At 36.5% G+C, this 17,442-nt stretch overlaps 1 protein-coding gene across 3 annotated transcripts in view; it reads left to right on the forward strand.

Moving 5' to 3' along the window:
- The window catches only part of ZNF385D (zinc finger protein 385D), an 875,841-nt gene that overhangs the window by 794,048 nt on the left and 64,351 nt on the right, over positions 1-17,442 (forward strand). For all 3 annotated transcript variants that reach the window (XM_072726738.1, XM_026006427.2, XM_026006429.2), the window contains one exon: positions 3,099-3,261. In XM_072726738.1, coding sequence (XP_072582839.1) covers positions 3,099-3,261 — 163 coding nt within the window. The remainder of the gene's footprint in view (positions 1-3,098; positions 3,262-17,442) is intronic.

The following is a 17,442-nucleotide window of genomic DNA, read 5'->3' on the forward strand; positions in this document are numbered from 1 at the left end:
GGTCAGTAGTAGTGATGTTTATTTTACAGTACCTTCATATTACACTCATTATCTAAAAGGAAGTTGTCAAAGCCCAGTTTCTATTGTTCTGCTCACTTCGTGTATACTATGATCCTCTGATTCTGTTTCAGTTTTAAAATACAGAATGCTGAAATGTGCCATCATGAAGCAGTACACTTATTTAACCTTAAAATCATTCCTGTGAAAAATAATGGTTTGCTTCTGTCTTATGGTTCCCAGATTTCTGGGAGTGGCTTGATTCAGAGACTGGCTAATAATAGGAAACCACCCCAGAAGGAATATGAGGTGGAATGATGCATCCAGCACCTCTCTGCCCAAAGGAAAAGCAGCTGAGGTCCAAAGAAACATCTTTGGCCACTGCTGCTTTTAAAAAACCTCCCAGTAGGACTGTAGCTTTGTCTACAGTAATAGAAATATTAGATGGGGCTGAATAATTTATTCAGTCCAAGAAATGGCCAAAAGGGCTAAAGAGAGCTCACTGGATATACTACCTTTACACAAAGAACACACTTTTATATAACACACCTGTGTTAAGATGGATCACCTGTGTGATCCTGTGTCAAGATGTGTCAAGATGGATCAAAAATTATGGGGTCAATATGCATAGACTAGAAAAATTTATACCAGTATAACCCAAGGGCAGTCCAGTAAATTCTACAAGCATTAAATAAAGGTCTATGACAAAGAAAATGTGAAATACCCAGAAAGGTTTATCTGTTTCAATTCGGTTTCCAACTTGTATGCCCACCTTCTCCTCAACACATATGTCCTGCACCATCATAATCATGTTAGTGTCACCTCCAGCACTGTCAACTCCTCTATACTTTATCATTTCCCCTAAATTTTACATGTCCTAATCTCTCCATAGCACTTTGGATCTTCATTTTTTTTTCAAATTTGGAGAAGGCTTAGTTAGCTTTTTGTAAAAGTCAGATAATTTTTAATTAAAATAATTATTATCAAGATGCTTTGGAACTACAATTAACAAGTGAGTATGCATGTTTTATCCTGTTTTAATGGATCAGATGTCTCCCTTGGGTTGGAGCCCACCAACTATTGCTCATTCTTTCACCCCCTTCTCATGACTCGAGCCATTTCACTGGTTGGAAGCATTGGCTTAAGCTGTACGTGTGCAGAGAATGTTTTTGGGAGGTGTAAGTACTGTCTTCATTTGCAGGACTTTTTGTGGGGTTTTTTAGTAAGTTTCTTACTATCCAAAATAGTTACATTCACCTGGTCCTTTGGTGTGTTAAAACAAAGTCTTGTCTGATTTGAAATACTACTGAGAATGCAGATTTGCTGGGAACCTTAAAATGTATATTTTGGAGATGTAAGTGGAGATAACACTGTTAATCTAAACTTTGTCTTTTAATATGTATTATATATAAAACATTCACTTCTATGTCAAGGATAGGAATGCTGACAGAGAGAAGAGAGGAAATTCGCTTTAAGGGAAAGTATGTAGCCAGCTGTCTAGAGAAGGTGACTGTCTAGAGAAGATGACTGTTTATATTGTAGATTTAATTGAATATAGCATATTGCCCTCAAAAATATGGCCAAAGGACTTGATTTATTAAAAAAGGAGAACTAGGCAGGGAAAAAAAGAAGGAATGCAACTTGGTCCATCAAAGTGGCATTCTTTATGTAGAATCAACCCAACCCAATCTATCACTGGTTCTTCAATTAACTATAACAAGTCTTAGTTTCACATTTTGGCTCACACTATGTCTTTTGATGTTATGTGTTGTTGGAAAACTTGTAACTGATGCATGAGTGTCCTCTCTGTTCAAACTGTTTCTAATATAATTTCCTTGTCCAGTGTTCTTTCAATAAGGGTACCTAGACCTTTGAGAATACTTGTCAGAATGATGCAAATGAAGGTGTGGATTATTTACTTATCTATTTATAAAAATACATTATACTGCAACCCTACCTACCACAGTTACTGTGACAAAGAGAACAGCGTGGTTATTATTTTTTTCTGGCAAAATGGAGCCAAAACATGAAGTGGAACACAGAGTTTAAATAAGTCATGGGAAGTAATGGGTAGTCTAACCAATAGAGTCCTCCACTGAGATTTCTTCTTTGTGAGGTGACTTTTTAAGGGTGTTGAGCTGGGAAACCTTCAGATCTAAGAATCTCCCTGCCCACTCCCATCCTACCCAAAGCCACACAGCCTTCTTTTTCTCCCCCTAATAAACATTAATAAACATAGAATTCTCTGAAATGATTTTCTATCTCAATTAATGTGTCTTTCTAGTAACAACAACTACAACAACAAGAAAATCATGTTAAGAAACCATAAACTTGGGAAAATGTATATTACTATTAAAGAATTCTCATCAGTCATGAGTAAAAGAATTGTGTATGGGCCCCATTAAGTAGTTAAAATACACTGGAGTCTCCTGACAAGGGACCAGGGCATGAAAGACCTGCGTGTTTATGGAATGCCACTCCCTTGAGTTTCTCAGACTACCTGTTTAGGAAGCAAGGAGAAAGGAAGAATCAGGAAATTGCCCAGCTTCTGCATACTTCGTCTGGACTTAGGCAGTGCCTTTGCTTTTGAACTCCCAAACTTCAATCTTAGTCCCCAGGGTGCCCACTTCCCGTGTTATATGTGAACTTTTCCTTGTAGACAGACACCTGTTGGAGATCATGTTAATAAGACCCATTGTAATAAAGAAAACATATTTCCTGAGCCAAGGTGAGAGCTACTGTTTTCTGGGACCCTCGTTACTCTTTGGGAGCCCAGCATCTTCTGTGGAAGAATAAAAGCAATGTGGGTATAGATTCTTAATTTTTCCCACTCCACCAAGAAAAATGTTGACATGTTAGTGTCCAGCTACATTTCTCTTTAGGGAAATGATAGAGTATTTCTTCCTTCCCTCCAGAGGTTTTAGAACTTGATTTCCATTGCTTTCTAGCATCATTCTAAATAGAACCCTACTGTTTGGCCACTGCCAGAATTAACTTGAATGGTACCTATTATTGAAAGGGAGTCTGTATTTGCAGTAATACAGAGAATGCCAGTTTAGAAATGAGCCTGATTGCATGGTTCATTTTGTTCTCCTTTGTAGAGCCAGGCTGCGGCCCACTACAAAGGCACGAAACATGCCAAGAAGCTCAAAGCACTGGAAGCCATGAAAAATAAGCAGAAATCTGTAACTGCCAAGGACAGCGCAAAGACTACCTTCACCTCCATCACTACCAATACCATCAATACCAGCTCTGACAAAACAGGTTAAGCGATGATCTTTGTTGTTGTTGTCATCATCGTTGTTTGGGGGTCCCTTCCCTTGTCTAGCCCCATGTCTGTTTCTTTACGTTCCTGCCGCATTGATTCATGCTTGATCCATCTTTTTGTGTAATGGTAATTGTTTCTCCTCATTTTACCAATACCCTTCAGCGATTAATTAAGATAATCACTAGTTATATTGCAGATTTTATGTTTGAAATGGTCCTGTGGCTGTTTTAGAGGAACACGACAGCATAAAGGCACTTGAAGCCATGTTTTTGAGAAGTAAACCTTTTCAGTGTGTATCATTTACATCTTATATGCAGCACCTTAGCCTGTAACCACATGGCAGATTTGATTTAACTGTGAGTACACTGCAACGTATGCCAAATGAATCGAGAAGGCCCTGATAAGGGCATTATTACTGACAGGACTTATTCTCATAAATCCCAAACACCGCATTGTTCTAAGTAGTGGCTGTGTGATTCTGGGATTGTTATGGCTGGGTAACCTTCCCTCTGCATACACAGGTAAGTGTTATTGATACCAATTATTCTTTTTAACAGAGTCTTCACAGTGAAATAATGGCCTCTGAATGGCCTCTTGGGGTAACTCCTGCAAACAACCAGTTCTTTCATGGCAGAGGAAGCAGAGGAAGCCAGTGGGGTTCCCAAGCTGGCGGTTTTAAATATAAGACCACTGGTCCTCAGTATTTACATAAAAATGACACATAGGAGTGATTCACAGGTGTATCGTTAATAAATCACTTTCTGGGACACAATGGGTAGTACATGTCAGTTGTTTTCTAATCCCTGCAAATGACAGTAGTCAGGAAGTACTTATATCATCATCATCAATAGTAGTATCTTTTTTTTAAGATTTTATTTATTTATTCATGAGAGATGCAGAGAGAGAGAGAGAGAGAGAGAGAGAGAGAGAGAGAGGCAGAGACACACACAGAGAGAGAGAGGCAGAGACACAGGCAGAGGGAGAAGCAGGCTCCATGCACGCAGCCCGACGTGGGACTCGATCCCGGGTCTCCAGGATCAGGCCCTGGGCTGAAGGTGGCACTAAACACTGAGCCACCCAGGCTGCCCCAGTAGTAATATCTTAACTAGAAGAGAAATTCTAGCCATAATTATATTTTCTGATGAAAATATAAAATGCTAGAGTAAACAAAAAGAACAGATTAAAGCAACTTTATTACATATGCTGGCATGGATTAGACACATATATGCTCTTCAACGGATCTGGGGAGATGCTTGCTCCCATATGAATTGGTAAGGGATAATGATGTTTACTCCGAGCTCCCATGACACACGTCCTGTCCTTTACCTAAGTATTATTGGTCGATGCATTATGCTTCCCACTCCCTGAGAACTCTGTGTACTACTCTCTGAGGGTGAGTGCACCTGTCATCTGTGTACCTTGGAATCTGGTCTAGCATGGTGTAGGTACTTAGTAAAATGACTGTAGAATGGCAGTATTTTCTCTCACTCTTGGTTCTCTGATTGATCCAAGTTTTTGTCACAACATACTGAAAAAAAAGTGCTTGTCATGTTCAATTCTTTGGTTTCCAGAGCAAGAGCTGGATTGTGCCATCTTATTAATTCAGATGTAAAATCTTATCAAGAAAGCATTAATCTGTTCTCTATTAACTGAAAATTCACTGCCTTATATTGGGGCTGTAGGGGAATGAGCAGTAATGAAGCAGGTGAGTGTAATTTCTACTCCTAGATATCAGGGAACAGATTGGGATTCCTAAAGCCATACTTGGCATAAAGATATATATTTTACAAAAAGGTAGGTAGGAAAAACAAAGAAATTAGTTTGATATAAAAAGATGGGGATTGATGTAAAGTCTTTTGCTTGTCCCGAGTCTTTTTTATTATTAGCTATTTTTATTAATAATGAATATTTGGATTACCATGATTCCTCTTTAAAATGCAAAAAATCCATGTGAAATTGAGGATTCTCATCATTTAAAAACATATTTGTACATGGTGAGTAAAACTGCTAACTTCAGTTAGGAAAGGCTCCCATGTGTGTAGTCTCTGGATTATTTCTACTAAGAATGATTTTGTAAAATTAGTAAAATGTGATTTAGTGGATCTATATCTTTTATGTATGAATAAGTCCATGAATAACAAAACAATCTTGCATATGAAGCAGGAGGGTTTAAATTTTTTATTGTTAAAAAACACATGATCTTTGATTCTAGAGTCTTATCCCTCTCTCTTTCAGCCTCCAAGTATTTATTTATTTATTTTAAAGATTTTATTTATTTATTTGTGAGAGATACAGAGGGAGAGAGAGAGAGAAGCAGAGACACAGGCAGAGGGAGAAGCAGGCTCCATGCATGAAGCCTGATGTGGGACTCGATCCCAGGACTCCAGGACCACACTGTGGGCCGAAGGCAGGCACCAAACCACTAAGCCACCCAGGGATCTCATGCCTCCAGGTATTTAACAGTTCTAGGAAACTAGAATACTAAATGAGTTATGAATACATACCTCCATCCCTCAACCTTAGAAACTGAAATGGAATGGGTGGAAGTCATCAAGGCTTTATCTTTTCAGAAGTAAATGGAAACAAGTTTTGGATTAAGTAGTAGGAGAGAACCTACATAAAATAAACAGATTCCCAGTGGAGATGCCAGCACTTACCTAATGGTTGGAATGGTGTTGAAGTATACCTTGCAAGCTGAAGCTAAGAAGATTCCAGAAGGATATAAGGATAGGAAAATCTGTAAAGTTAGCATAAATATCCTGAAGCCAAAGGAAGAAAGTTATGAGCATCAGAAGTATGTCGCCTTCCTAATCCATGGGGACATATGCCCAGAAAAAAAAGTCATATAGGTTGAAAGGCTAACAATTTCAGCACACTCACCAGGTATTTTAAGCTGAATTCTATCCTTAAATTGGGATTTCCACAAGACTATCCATGAGAAGCATGGATATCCATGAGAAGCCTCCTTACCCATTTATACTGAGATATAAATCATATGCACTTATGCTGACAAATTGGAGTTTTTAAGAAACTATAACTTGTTCTTTTTATTACTGTCTTTTTCTTCATATTTATTAGGAAGAAATACAATCCTGAAAACAAGATGGGTCTCTGAGCTAGTTCCCTAGAATTGTTAAATATTTGGAAACAAAAGGAGAGAGAGATAAGACTCTAGAATCAAAGATCATGTATTTTTTTACAATAAACATTTTAACACTACTGCCTCGTATGCAAGGTTGTTTTGTGATTTGTGGACTTACCCATACATAAAAGATATAGATGCATTAAATCACATTTTACTAATTTTACAAAGTCATTCTTAATAATCTAGCCATATAAAAAAAACTAATTGCTTTTCAGAAAGCTAAGTATACAATGGTTTGGTAGATGAGAACCTTAAGGGTAGACAATAGTGAAAAGGACAAGAAGCAGTGTGGACTTGAATTAGAACATTGATTTGGAGGTTTTCCTGGGATTCTCTAAAATACAAGAAATAGAATAGTCATAATCAAAGTTTCACTGCAGAAGAAAATAATTTTGACAGACAATTTCTCTTAAATTCCTAAATCATATATTATGGATTTTAATTGTTGCCTTGGGATAACAAACATGTCTACATGACCTGCAGGGTAAGCTCTTATTCACTAACTATAATTTTGGGATTTTTTTGTCATTGTTTATGTCAGTCTGCCTGCTGGCATGGTGAGCAAAAGACAATATTCTGTGATCAACCACCAACTGCTCACAGAAAGCCTAGTTCCCCTATCTCTAGGCTGGATGAGACTCCCTAACATTAAAGCATAATTTTATTTCTTACAATCTAATGAAGAGTGTTAGGTTAGTGAATTTACTCAAAGAAAAATTTCCAGACAAAAATAATATTTTTGAAAATATATTGAGCACTCAAAATTGATGGTATGTAAGAATGGTTGCTAATCATTAGAGACTAATTCAAAGAGCAAACATTTCCAAATATGGACAGAATCATTTTATCTGATCTAGTAAGCTTTTTTAAATCTGAGTTTTTTATACAGAAAAAGTAATGAGAAAAATTAAGAATTCCCAAAGTAACTTAGCAGATGGAGCTCATTCTTTTTCCTGTGAAATGATAAATTCACAATCATAGAATTATATCCCAGGGTTGGTCATCCTCTGATGTTTCTTTAGTTTTCCTTTTTGGGTAATATTATTCACTCCCATGGTCTATCAGTTAAGTTAGGCTAGTTTATAATGCAGTCATAAACAACCTCCAAATCCTAGTAGCTTTTACAACTAACTATTTCTCAGGCACACTATGTACTAGCTGTGATTTTTTTTTTTCCCATACTGCAGGCTAGGCTAATGGAGGAGTCACTAGCTGGGCATTACCAAGTCTATAGCATTGTGACGGGTAGGGGGAAGATAGTGAATCAATAGGCACTCAAAGCTTCTTAATGGAAGTGACATATAATATTCTTCTCAGGGGATCCCTGGGTGGCGCAGCCATTTGGCTCCTGCCTTTGGCCCAGGGCGTGATCCTGGAGACCTGGGATCGAATCCCACGTCAGGCTCCCAGTGCATGGAGCCTGCTTCTCCCTCTGCCTGTGTCTCTGCCTCTCTCTCTCTCTCTCTATCTGTGACTATCATAAATAATTAAAAAATATATATATATATATATAATATTCTTCTCACTTTACTTTGTCTAGTTCCATGTTCAAGCTTGATTATCATGGGCAGGGAAGAATAATCTCCTCTAGGGAGGGGAAGCAGAAATTGGTGAGCAGTAACACAGCATTCCTACATGGCTTCAACTATGACTTGTGCCTACATGTCTCAGCATTCCACACTTCTAGCCTAATATCTGATCTGACTTTCCATGATTTATTGGTCACTCACTTGGGTAGCTAGTCAGCACCTCTGTTTTACAGGTTCACACACAAAAAATAGGCCTAACCTTGACCACCATCCCCAACTTTGTCCCCATCCTGTCTTTCCTAGTTTTGTTTTTGGCCCTACAGTTCACAGAGTTGGAACTTTCTAGGTGTCTCTGCCTCTTCTATCTCAGCCACATGTCTATTTAGTTGTTGGAATCCACTCCCCTCCCATCCCCAGAAAACATCCTTTACTCATTCCTTCTTGGTTACTATGCTCATCCTGGCCTCATATGTCTGTGCCTTGCCCTAGCCTCTGTGCAGGTCCAGCTGTCTCCATTCTTGTTTGAGAATGAAGGATACTTCATTCTCCTGACCATTTATACTATACAGGGCAGATCATAGCACCTACCCATTCAGAAACCTTTAATGTACCTTCATACTGAGCCTTATGGCCCTCTGTAGTTTGACTACAACCTACCTTTCCATACTTCTCTTCTGTTGCTCATCTGCAACATTCTCCACTAGAAGCACACCTTGTTTTTCTCTCTTTATTTCTTACTATTTTTCTAAATTTCTCTCCTTGTTTTTCTCTCTATTTTTCTAAATTTCTCTCTTAAAAGTATATTACCTATCTCTTATCTCTGCATCTCAAATCCCATAAGAATCCATTCCTAACCACTCTTTCATATTACTCTTAAAATACAATTTTTATTTCTTTACCTCCTATTGAGAGTATATACTTGATTAGTCTGTTTTTTTTTTTTGCAGAGTACTATTTATATGAAGATAATAAAGAAGTTTTAAAACTTGAAGCAATCAGTTTTGTTTTTGTTCTTGAATGAAGGAGCAAGCAAAGCTTTAGACTTTTATATTTGTGTATAGATGGTTCCATAGAAGAACAATGGTTCTCGTTAATCTAAGGAATTCTGAGATATTACTCACCAAATTTTAGAATTTTCATAAAGGTTTTCAAATCTAACCCCTAAAGTTTGTTTATTTGTTTAGAGAGTCTCTAGTTGCACAAGTAAGGAACACTTGACATTTCTAATAGGCTCTCAATGACTATCAATCAGGAGTTAATTAGCCTATATAGTGAATATATAGATATACCTTAGTCATCTAATTGGTAAGATCTCAGAACATTTCTTTGGGTTCTAGTACATAATTCTCTTCATCAAGTCTCAGTGAATTGCAAATATATTCATTAGATAAAGGCACTATGTTATTTAAATTTGCACTATTCATCCTTATGATTTATTCTTTGTATCCATTTTTCCTCTCTTTTTTTAAATTTAAAATTATAATCCAGGGATATTGTATTCATCTGACTCAGAGGTGCTGAGAGTGAAATGTTTTTGAATCTACTGTTGAGAAGTTCTAGGAATACAAAGGAGTATTTACTTGCTCTGGGTTATTAATTGACTCTAAGTCTTTATTGGAATTCACAGTATTTAGTCAGGCACTTATAAAGAAACTTTTCTAATGATAAAAAAGATATTCAATGTAAAACAATAGCCAATGACTGAAAGCAAATACATCAGGAAACAAAACCTCTTTGGGAAAATCAATCAGTTGTAAGGTCACAGAATCTGGATTCTTTCCTTTCTGGGTTCTTTCCTGAGAATTACTCTCTAGAGCCAGCTGTTTACAGTAGGCCCGGTGCCAGGCAAAGCTAAGCAAAAACATTTTTCCCCCTTCTATTTAGGTAGAAGCCAAATTATGAGAATGGTAAACTGGAAATAGAAGTGGTAGATGAATAGTTTGTAAGGAAACACTAATTCTAATGTCATTTAGAAAATAGATATACAGTTTTTAATGAAGGACAAGTGGGAATTAGCTTTGTACTTTTTTCATAAGGAAGATGGGGAAGGTTTGTTTTTCTTGACACAGTCTTCAAACAAACGTCCCAAATGTTGAAAATAATAACGAAATACAAGTTGGGGTTGATATCAGAAAGCTATGTATCTTTGATACTGTATTATATATTTGTATATATGATATAGTATAGTATATATTATATATAAATATATCTATTAAGCATACATTTATGTATATGCAAGATTCTATCTTTCATAACTGTCCCTGAAATATCCCACTATGCCAGGTCCTTTATAATCAGCATTGCACATTTTCTTTAAGAAGAGAAACAAACATTTTTGTGGCTTAGAAATCTATAGCTCTGTTGAAGTTTAAGAAGAAATATAAAGTTGTTTGAAAAGGGACACATTTCTATCAGCACTTAAAGATCTGATGCAGTGATGTACAAATGCCCCTCTTGGCTTAGTGGAAATCGTGCTAGCTCCTGAGGTCTTTCTTTTCTGACCCATCCTTCCAAACAAAACCTCCCTGGGACAATCAGTACTGTGATAAAGGATCCCATTGCATGCCTCTTGGGGCAGGAGTTGAAGTACCATTGTGAGAACATTTATACCTAAATTGCTTTTTCTTTTCTTAGCGCTGGCTCATGACATGCTTCAGATTGGTCAAGGATAGAGACTTTTATCAAGTGTTCCCTTCTCAAGATGTGTGATAAGTGCCAGCAGAGTATGATGGTAGCAGATCTCTAGAGAGGTTGAAAAAGAGAAAGGAAATTCAGAAGAAAAAAAGTCTAACACTTATTTGAATATTGTGGTTCTAGGATCTTTGCATGTGGATCAGTGATGGCAAATTGTATATTAGAGATGACACGGAAATAACACAAAATATTCTATCTTGTTCTTCTGCATGGGAAAATCCCATGGTATTTTGCTGGTCCTATTCGGCTGGTAAAGGTTTTGTCTTAGATCCATTACATAAAACTGCTTCTTGAATCACAGAAGAATTTCACAATGAATTACTCTTCTGGACAAAAACATGTTGTCTTCCTCAACATAATGAATGAGTGAAGCAGTTAGAGACCTAAACTTTCTAAAGGACCTGTCATAACAGCTTTGTTTGGATGCAGGTGTATGGTGTGCAAGATAAGAAGTGAATTAAGAAACTTGAAAAGCTAGTGGATAATTTTATGTTAAAGCCTAAAGCAACTGAGTTGCTAACTTGCATGCATATATGTGTGTATGCATGCATGTGGTGTGTATATGTACACATGCTGTATATGTGATTGTCTTTTTTTACCAGAAATATCAAATCTTAAAATAAATGATAAACTAAATACCTAACTGGTGTCTGTGAAATAGCAGACATCTGGATGAATTTTAAAAATTAAATTAAAACTCCCGGTGGCTTTGCCTACAGATGCCACACTTCTAGAAACATCTGTGTCTCTGTGTGTGTTTGTATGTGTTCTTCTTTTTTTTTAATTCATGGAGGGATTTTTTCCCCTATTTTTATGTCCTTCTTAAGAATTGAGTAGACACATGCTTATACAATGATAAACTATTTCAATGGCAAGATAATAATTCTTAAAATTAAAATATCTACTGTAACAAAAAAAGCTGAACAGTGATCAAATATGACAGAATGTGAAATGAGCACCGGTAAGAACATGTGGACCATTAGAGAACTTTGTCTCCAAATTGGAAAAGTGAAGAGTTTGCTATCTAATAGTGATAGACAGGAACTATGAAACAAAGCATGTCAACAGCATATTTTTTTTTTTTTTTTTGCAGTCAGGACACATAAAGCTTCTACTGAATTCTTAGTAAAACCCAAACTGAAACAGATACTTAAATTAAGAATTACACTGTTATGTTCTATGAAATCCAAACTCTTAAACATAGCATCAGAACTTGTTTTTGATTTAGCTCTTGCTTACCATTCTATCAGTCCTCCATATCTGTCCTTAATTCCAGCCCAACAAAATCATTTGTGTGTTGCAAGCAAGATGTATATGTTCTTTTGCTTAGAAAAACCCTTTCTTCTACCTCACCCTATGCACAGAGGATGTACATGTTATTTTGTCAATGCATACGTGCATGGATGCATACAGATGCATACCAATGCATTCACACTTTGCCTGATTGATTCCTATTCCACACCCAAGGTAGAGCCTACTTAAAAGGAAAAGAAAAGAAGAAGTATATCAATAAATAGTGCTGTATTAATTTTATTTTTGGGAAGATCATCCTAAGAATTCTTATAACAGTAAAAACTAACACCTCAAAATATTTAGTAACATCTTGAATGCATGTAGTCAATAAGTTTTACTAATTGAAATCTATCACATTAAACTACTTTATAGTACAAATCAAATATGTTAACTAGTGTAACTCAGATTTTGAATGTGCAACCCTCGGGTTGAATGTTTCCTAAAAACAGTATAAAATCAAGTTACTGGGATCCCTGGGTGGCACAGCGGTTTGGCGCCTGCCTTTGGCCCAGGGCGCGATCCTGGAGACCCGGGATCAAATCCCACGTCGGACTCCCCGTGCATGGTATCGTAGATTTAAAAAAAAAAAAAAAAAAAAAAAAAGAAAGAAAAATTAAGTTACTATTTTAATGATCATAATTGTAGTCAGATTCATCCTGAAATTACTTTGCTACTCCAGTTTCTAATGAGAGTTGAGAACATTTTAAAAAGCTCTGGAGAATCAGATTGACTATGTACTAACTTCAAGTTCTGACATTGATATCAGGTTAAATTTGAGGGCAGAGAGCATATTTAACTACATGGGATAGAATCTGTGCCACTTGGCCAGCACATAGCCAGTGCTTTAGTTTCTTTTGCTTTTATTATGACTCAGTTTAGGGGTAGCCTTGATATTTTACACTTAGGTGATTGTTCAGATCAATAACTCTCAAACTAACAGTTGGTGCCTGGCCAAACTACAAGGTGAAGGTCAAGATGCAGAATGTGTAGCAGTAATGATACTGACCCATTTGGACCTTTTTTTTATTTATTGTCCTGCCTTCTGTTTTCCTGCCAACTCTCTAATGGAATTAAGTAAAACAAGAAAAAAAAATATATTTCTTTCATGCTGCCAAAGTAGAAAAGCTTGTGTAAAAGGAAAACTCCCCCACCCCTCTCTGAAATGGTCAGATATTTAAGAGTCTGACTAGGTTGTTTATTTGTTCTTTTTCCATCCATTCAGTCATACTTACGCATTCATCTACAAGTATTTTTGCAGTAGGCAAAATAAGGCAGGAATGAAAGCTAAGTTGCAGAATCAGAGTTCTACCTTAAGGTGTCTTCAAATCAGTTGGAAAAGCAAGAAATAAGCCCAAAATATAATCCAGGATAGTATATGATTTTTCAGGAGGAAATAGCAGATAATGGCAGGTAGCATGAAAATCAAGAGCAGTTGGAATGACCCTTTCATCTGAGGGAGGTAGAAGAGGATAACTATTAATTGGCATTATGCTAAACTTAATGTCAAGAGTATGTAATCTCTAAAATGACTCCTTTGATGAAATGCTTCATTTAGCCAACATTTAGCAAGTACTCAGTATTTGCTGTCTTTAGATATAACTCCCATACTCTAGTGACTCATGTTAGTGAAGGAGACAGAACAAAAGGTTCTCCCAAGTGGTTTAGAGTGTCTGTGCTAGAGGTTTATGAAGGTTATGGGGAGTACCTAACTCAGAATTAAACATTCTTAATTTGCAGATAAAGAAACCATGTTCTAAATTGAACAACTTCACTGAGGTCAACAAATTTGTAAGAAGTAGAGCTAGGGCTTGAACCCAAGTTCTGACTCTTTTTGCCTGTCTTCTCTTAGGCAGCAAAATACGAAATCCTCCCATAATCCTTGTTAGCACTAGCCCCAAATTTGGTTGCTAATTGATATCATTGTGGCTGTAGATCATCCAGGGTAGTTCCACTTATTTTGCAGAACACTCTTAATACCCCTAAGAGTGCTGCTATAAATCTTTGCCAATGCATATCAGTCCTTGGACCTGTTAAAGGATTCTAATATGTGTGTCTGCCTACATTTAATCTCTTCACATCTTTTGTGTGTGTGTGTGTGTGTGTGTGTGTGTGATTTTCACCTGTATGGAAGCTGGTAAGATAAAATAAGATTAAAGGCCAAAGCTTTTGTTGGTCTACATTTTGTTAATGAAAACCATACTGTTATTTTTATTATTTTTCCAGACAGAAAAGTTTCATGTGCATTAGAAAGTAACATCTTTTATCTCTCTATGTAAAATATATAGTAGATAATTTAGGAGTTGTGTGTGAAACCATTGCAACCTTAGTTTTTCTGTGTGATTTTTCGGTGCTGTCTATACAATGACAGGATTCTCTGTAAGAGCAAAACTACAAAAGAAACAAAAATGGGGATTTTTGCAGTCAAATGTTAATATTTTTCAAATGAATATAACAAAATTAATCAAATAAAGATATGAGATCACTCACATTGTGAGAAATTTGAGTCTTATAGGACATTTATCATCTCCTAGGAATTTGTACTTTGAAAAAGTGCCTTATTTCTTTCAGGCAACTAAGGTGATATTTAAGGCAGTAATTTTGGTATTGAAAATCCAGTAGCCCAGAAAGGATTAGTCTAGGGCCTATAAATACAAGGTTCCTACTATGTTATGAAGACATTTTAGATAAGCATATAGTGATGTTTAAAAATAAAGTAATGTAATCTAGAATTCAAAGTCATAAATACTTTCCCCTATAAAGTTGGCAACTTTCTAAACAGGAAAAATAGGGTAGTTTTTATTAAATAGCTTTTAAATTTTTAATACGCCATCATATAAATTATAACATTTTATGCTCATACAGAAAAATTAAAAATGGAAAGAGCTATTTCTAAGGTATTAGTATCCCTATTTTAAATAATTTGCTTTGAAGAAAACTATATGTATCGGAAATGGGACAGAATTACATTTATCTCCCTATTAGTAGAAACATTTCATAAATCTCTCTTTGCCAAATACTATGGAAAAATATGTTAGTGATATAGTATCTGTCTTTGTTTTTTCCAGGTACTAGTATGTGTAAACCTTTATTTCCTAGGAAGGTGAGGTGGGGGAATACTCATTACCCTAAAAGATGAATGGATTTTGGGAAGGTTTTTCAAACAATAGGTGAAAAATAGTTTTCTATGTTAGAGTAATTCAAGATTCCAACCGGATTATGTGCCTTTGTGTTAAAAAACCATTAATCTAATAGCTATGGTTGGAACATTGATAGAATAATTTACTTGCCACTGTTGTCAAATTCACTGAGTATTTCTGTCCACTATTATTTCTTTTATTCAAAAGGGTAAAGGTAACATCTTCCATTAAACTTGCAATTAACAGAGGAGGGTAAGATAGGTTTATTTTTAGTTGTATGCTGCAAAATTTAATTTTTATAATGCAAGAGTAAAGAAGGAAGCATGCCAAGTTGGCCTTGATTGACAAAATAATTTTTTCACATAGAACACATTTAAAATCCATAAAGCAGGTTCATTTAGCTTGTGGATATTTTGTCATCAGGTAATTTAAGTTTAGATGTTGGTTTTTAAGAATATTTACCTTTAGTAAAAAACCTGAGAAAGCCTTTGTTCTATTTTCATCAAAATCCACCCAATATAAACTTCTGCAGTCAGGGATTGCCACTATTATTAGCTGTTTTCTTATTCCAGAAAGAAAAATGAGACATTTTACCATAATGTGTCACACTCCCTGATTTGGTCAATGAGCATATTTACTTTTGGGTTCCTCAATTCATAACCAATTCAACATTACCATTATGAAAACTACACCTATGACTATTTAGAATATCTGTGTTATATTTGAGTTTAATGAAAGTTTTACCTAAATACATGAGTGTGTATGTGTAGCTCTACTTTTAGTGTGCAAATTAATATAAAATTTTTACATAGCCAGATAGGAAGTAAGTATATTAAGCAGCAAAATGGTAAAAATCTAATGTCAGAAGTTTTCTAAAAAATAGGAAAAAGGGGCACCTGGGTGGCTCAGCGGTTGAGCATCTGTCTTTGGCTCAGGTCATGATCCTGGGGTCCTGGGATCGAGTTCCATGTCTGGCTCCCTTCAGGGAGCCTGCTTCTCCCTCTGCCTATGTCTCCGCCTCTCTCTCTGTTTCTGACACAGAGAAATATTCATAAATATGAATATTTATTCATATTATTCTCATGAATAAATAAATAAAACCTTAAAAAAATAGGAAAGAAAAGCCATGTGTCTAGATCCAGGGTTCAGCAAACTTTTCCTATAATGGAGCCATATATTAATATTTTAGCCTTTGTGGGCCATGCACTCTCTGTCACAGCTGCTCAACAATGACACTGTCACATGAGTGCAGCCATTGACCATATATAAATAAATGAGCTATGTCCCAGTAAAACTTTAAGTGGTGGGTGGTGAGGGGGGTAGAGAGAGAGAATCTTAAGCAGGCTCCATGCTGAGCAATGCAGGGCTTGATCTTATGACCCTGAGATCATGACTTGAGCCAAAATCAAGAGTCAAATGCTTAACTGACTGAGCTACCCAGGTGCTCGTGATGCTGCCTATTGGCTGGAGCCTCAGCTGAGGTTATCTGCCTGAGCACCTACTGATGGCCTTTCCGTATGTCCTGGGCTATTCACAGCATGGCACTGGGGTACCAAAATGACAGCCAGAAAACAAAAAACAAAAAAACAAAAAACAAAATGACAGCCAGGCTTAAGCTTAATTTCCTTTTATGACCTACCATCTACAGAGACAATATCCTTCTACCATACTCTGTTGGTTGAGACAGACACAAGGAAGAGAGCCTAGATTCCACTCAATGATGGCAGAATGGCAAAGTCACAGTGTGAGATGGTCCTGTGAGATGAGAACCAATTTTGTGAATAAAATCTTTCACAGTGATATTCCATTCTATTCCATTCCATTCTATTCCATTCCATTCCATTCCATTCCATTCCCTATTAAAACAGCTGCAGTAGAAAAGGCAGGACAAAATTTGGAAAGCAAGAGAGAAATTGGGACGGACAATAAAAGGAAGGACATATTGATCATGGTGACTGGCGCAAGGAGGAGCTAAATCAAACTTAAAATGAGATTCAAAACACTGGAGCCATGTATTGAAGGAAAATAATTTTAGGATATACATATAAAAAATGAGTGGATAGCCTCAAGTTTTCCAAGGGAGGTGGTGAATCTAAATACAAACAGGGAAGGAAATCAGAAAGTGGTCTCCATAACCATAAGAGTGAGATGTCCTTAACATCATGACTACATTCTGACCAACCAAGAACTTCATCATCTTCTGGAGGTCGGGAACCTCTTGCAGGTCAAGGATATGGGGGGAGACAGGCAAATGAATGTTCTTAGGAGACAAGGGAGAACCAAGTGTTGACTGAAGTTTCATTGTGACAGCCATCACAAAAGCAGAAAATCTCACCAAAATGAGTGCATCACTGGGTTGGTTTGACATCACAAATCCAA

Source organism: Vulpes vulpes, chromosome 11 (genome assembly GCF_048418805.1).
Source record: "Vulpes vulpes isolate BD-2025 chromosome 11, VulVul3, whole genome shotgun sequence".
Lineage (NCBI taxonomy): Eukaryota > Metazoa > Chordata > Mammalia > Carnivora > Canidae > Vulpes > Vulpes vulpes.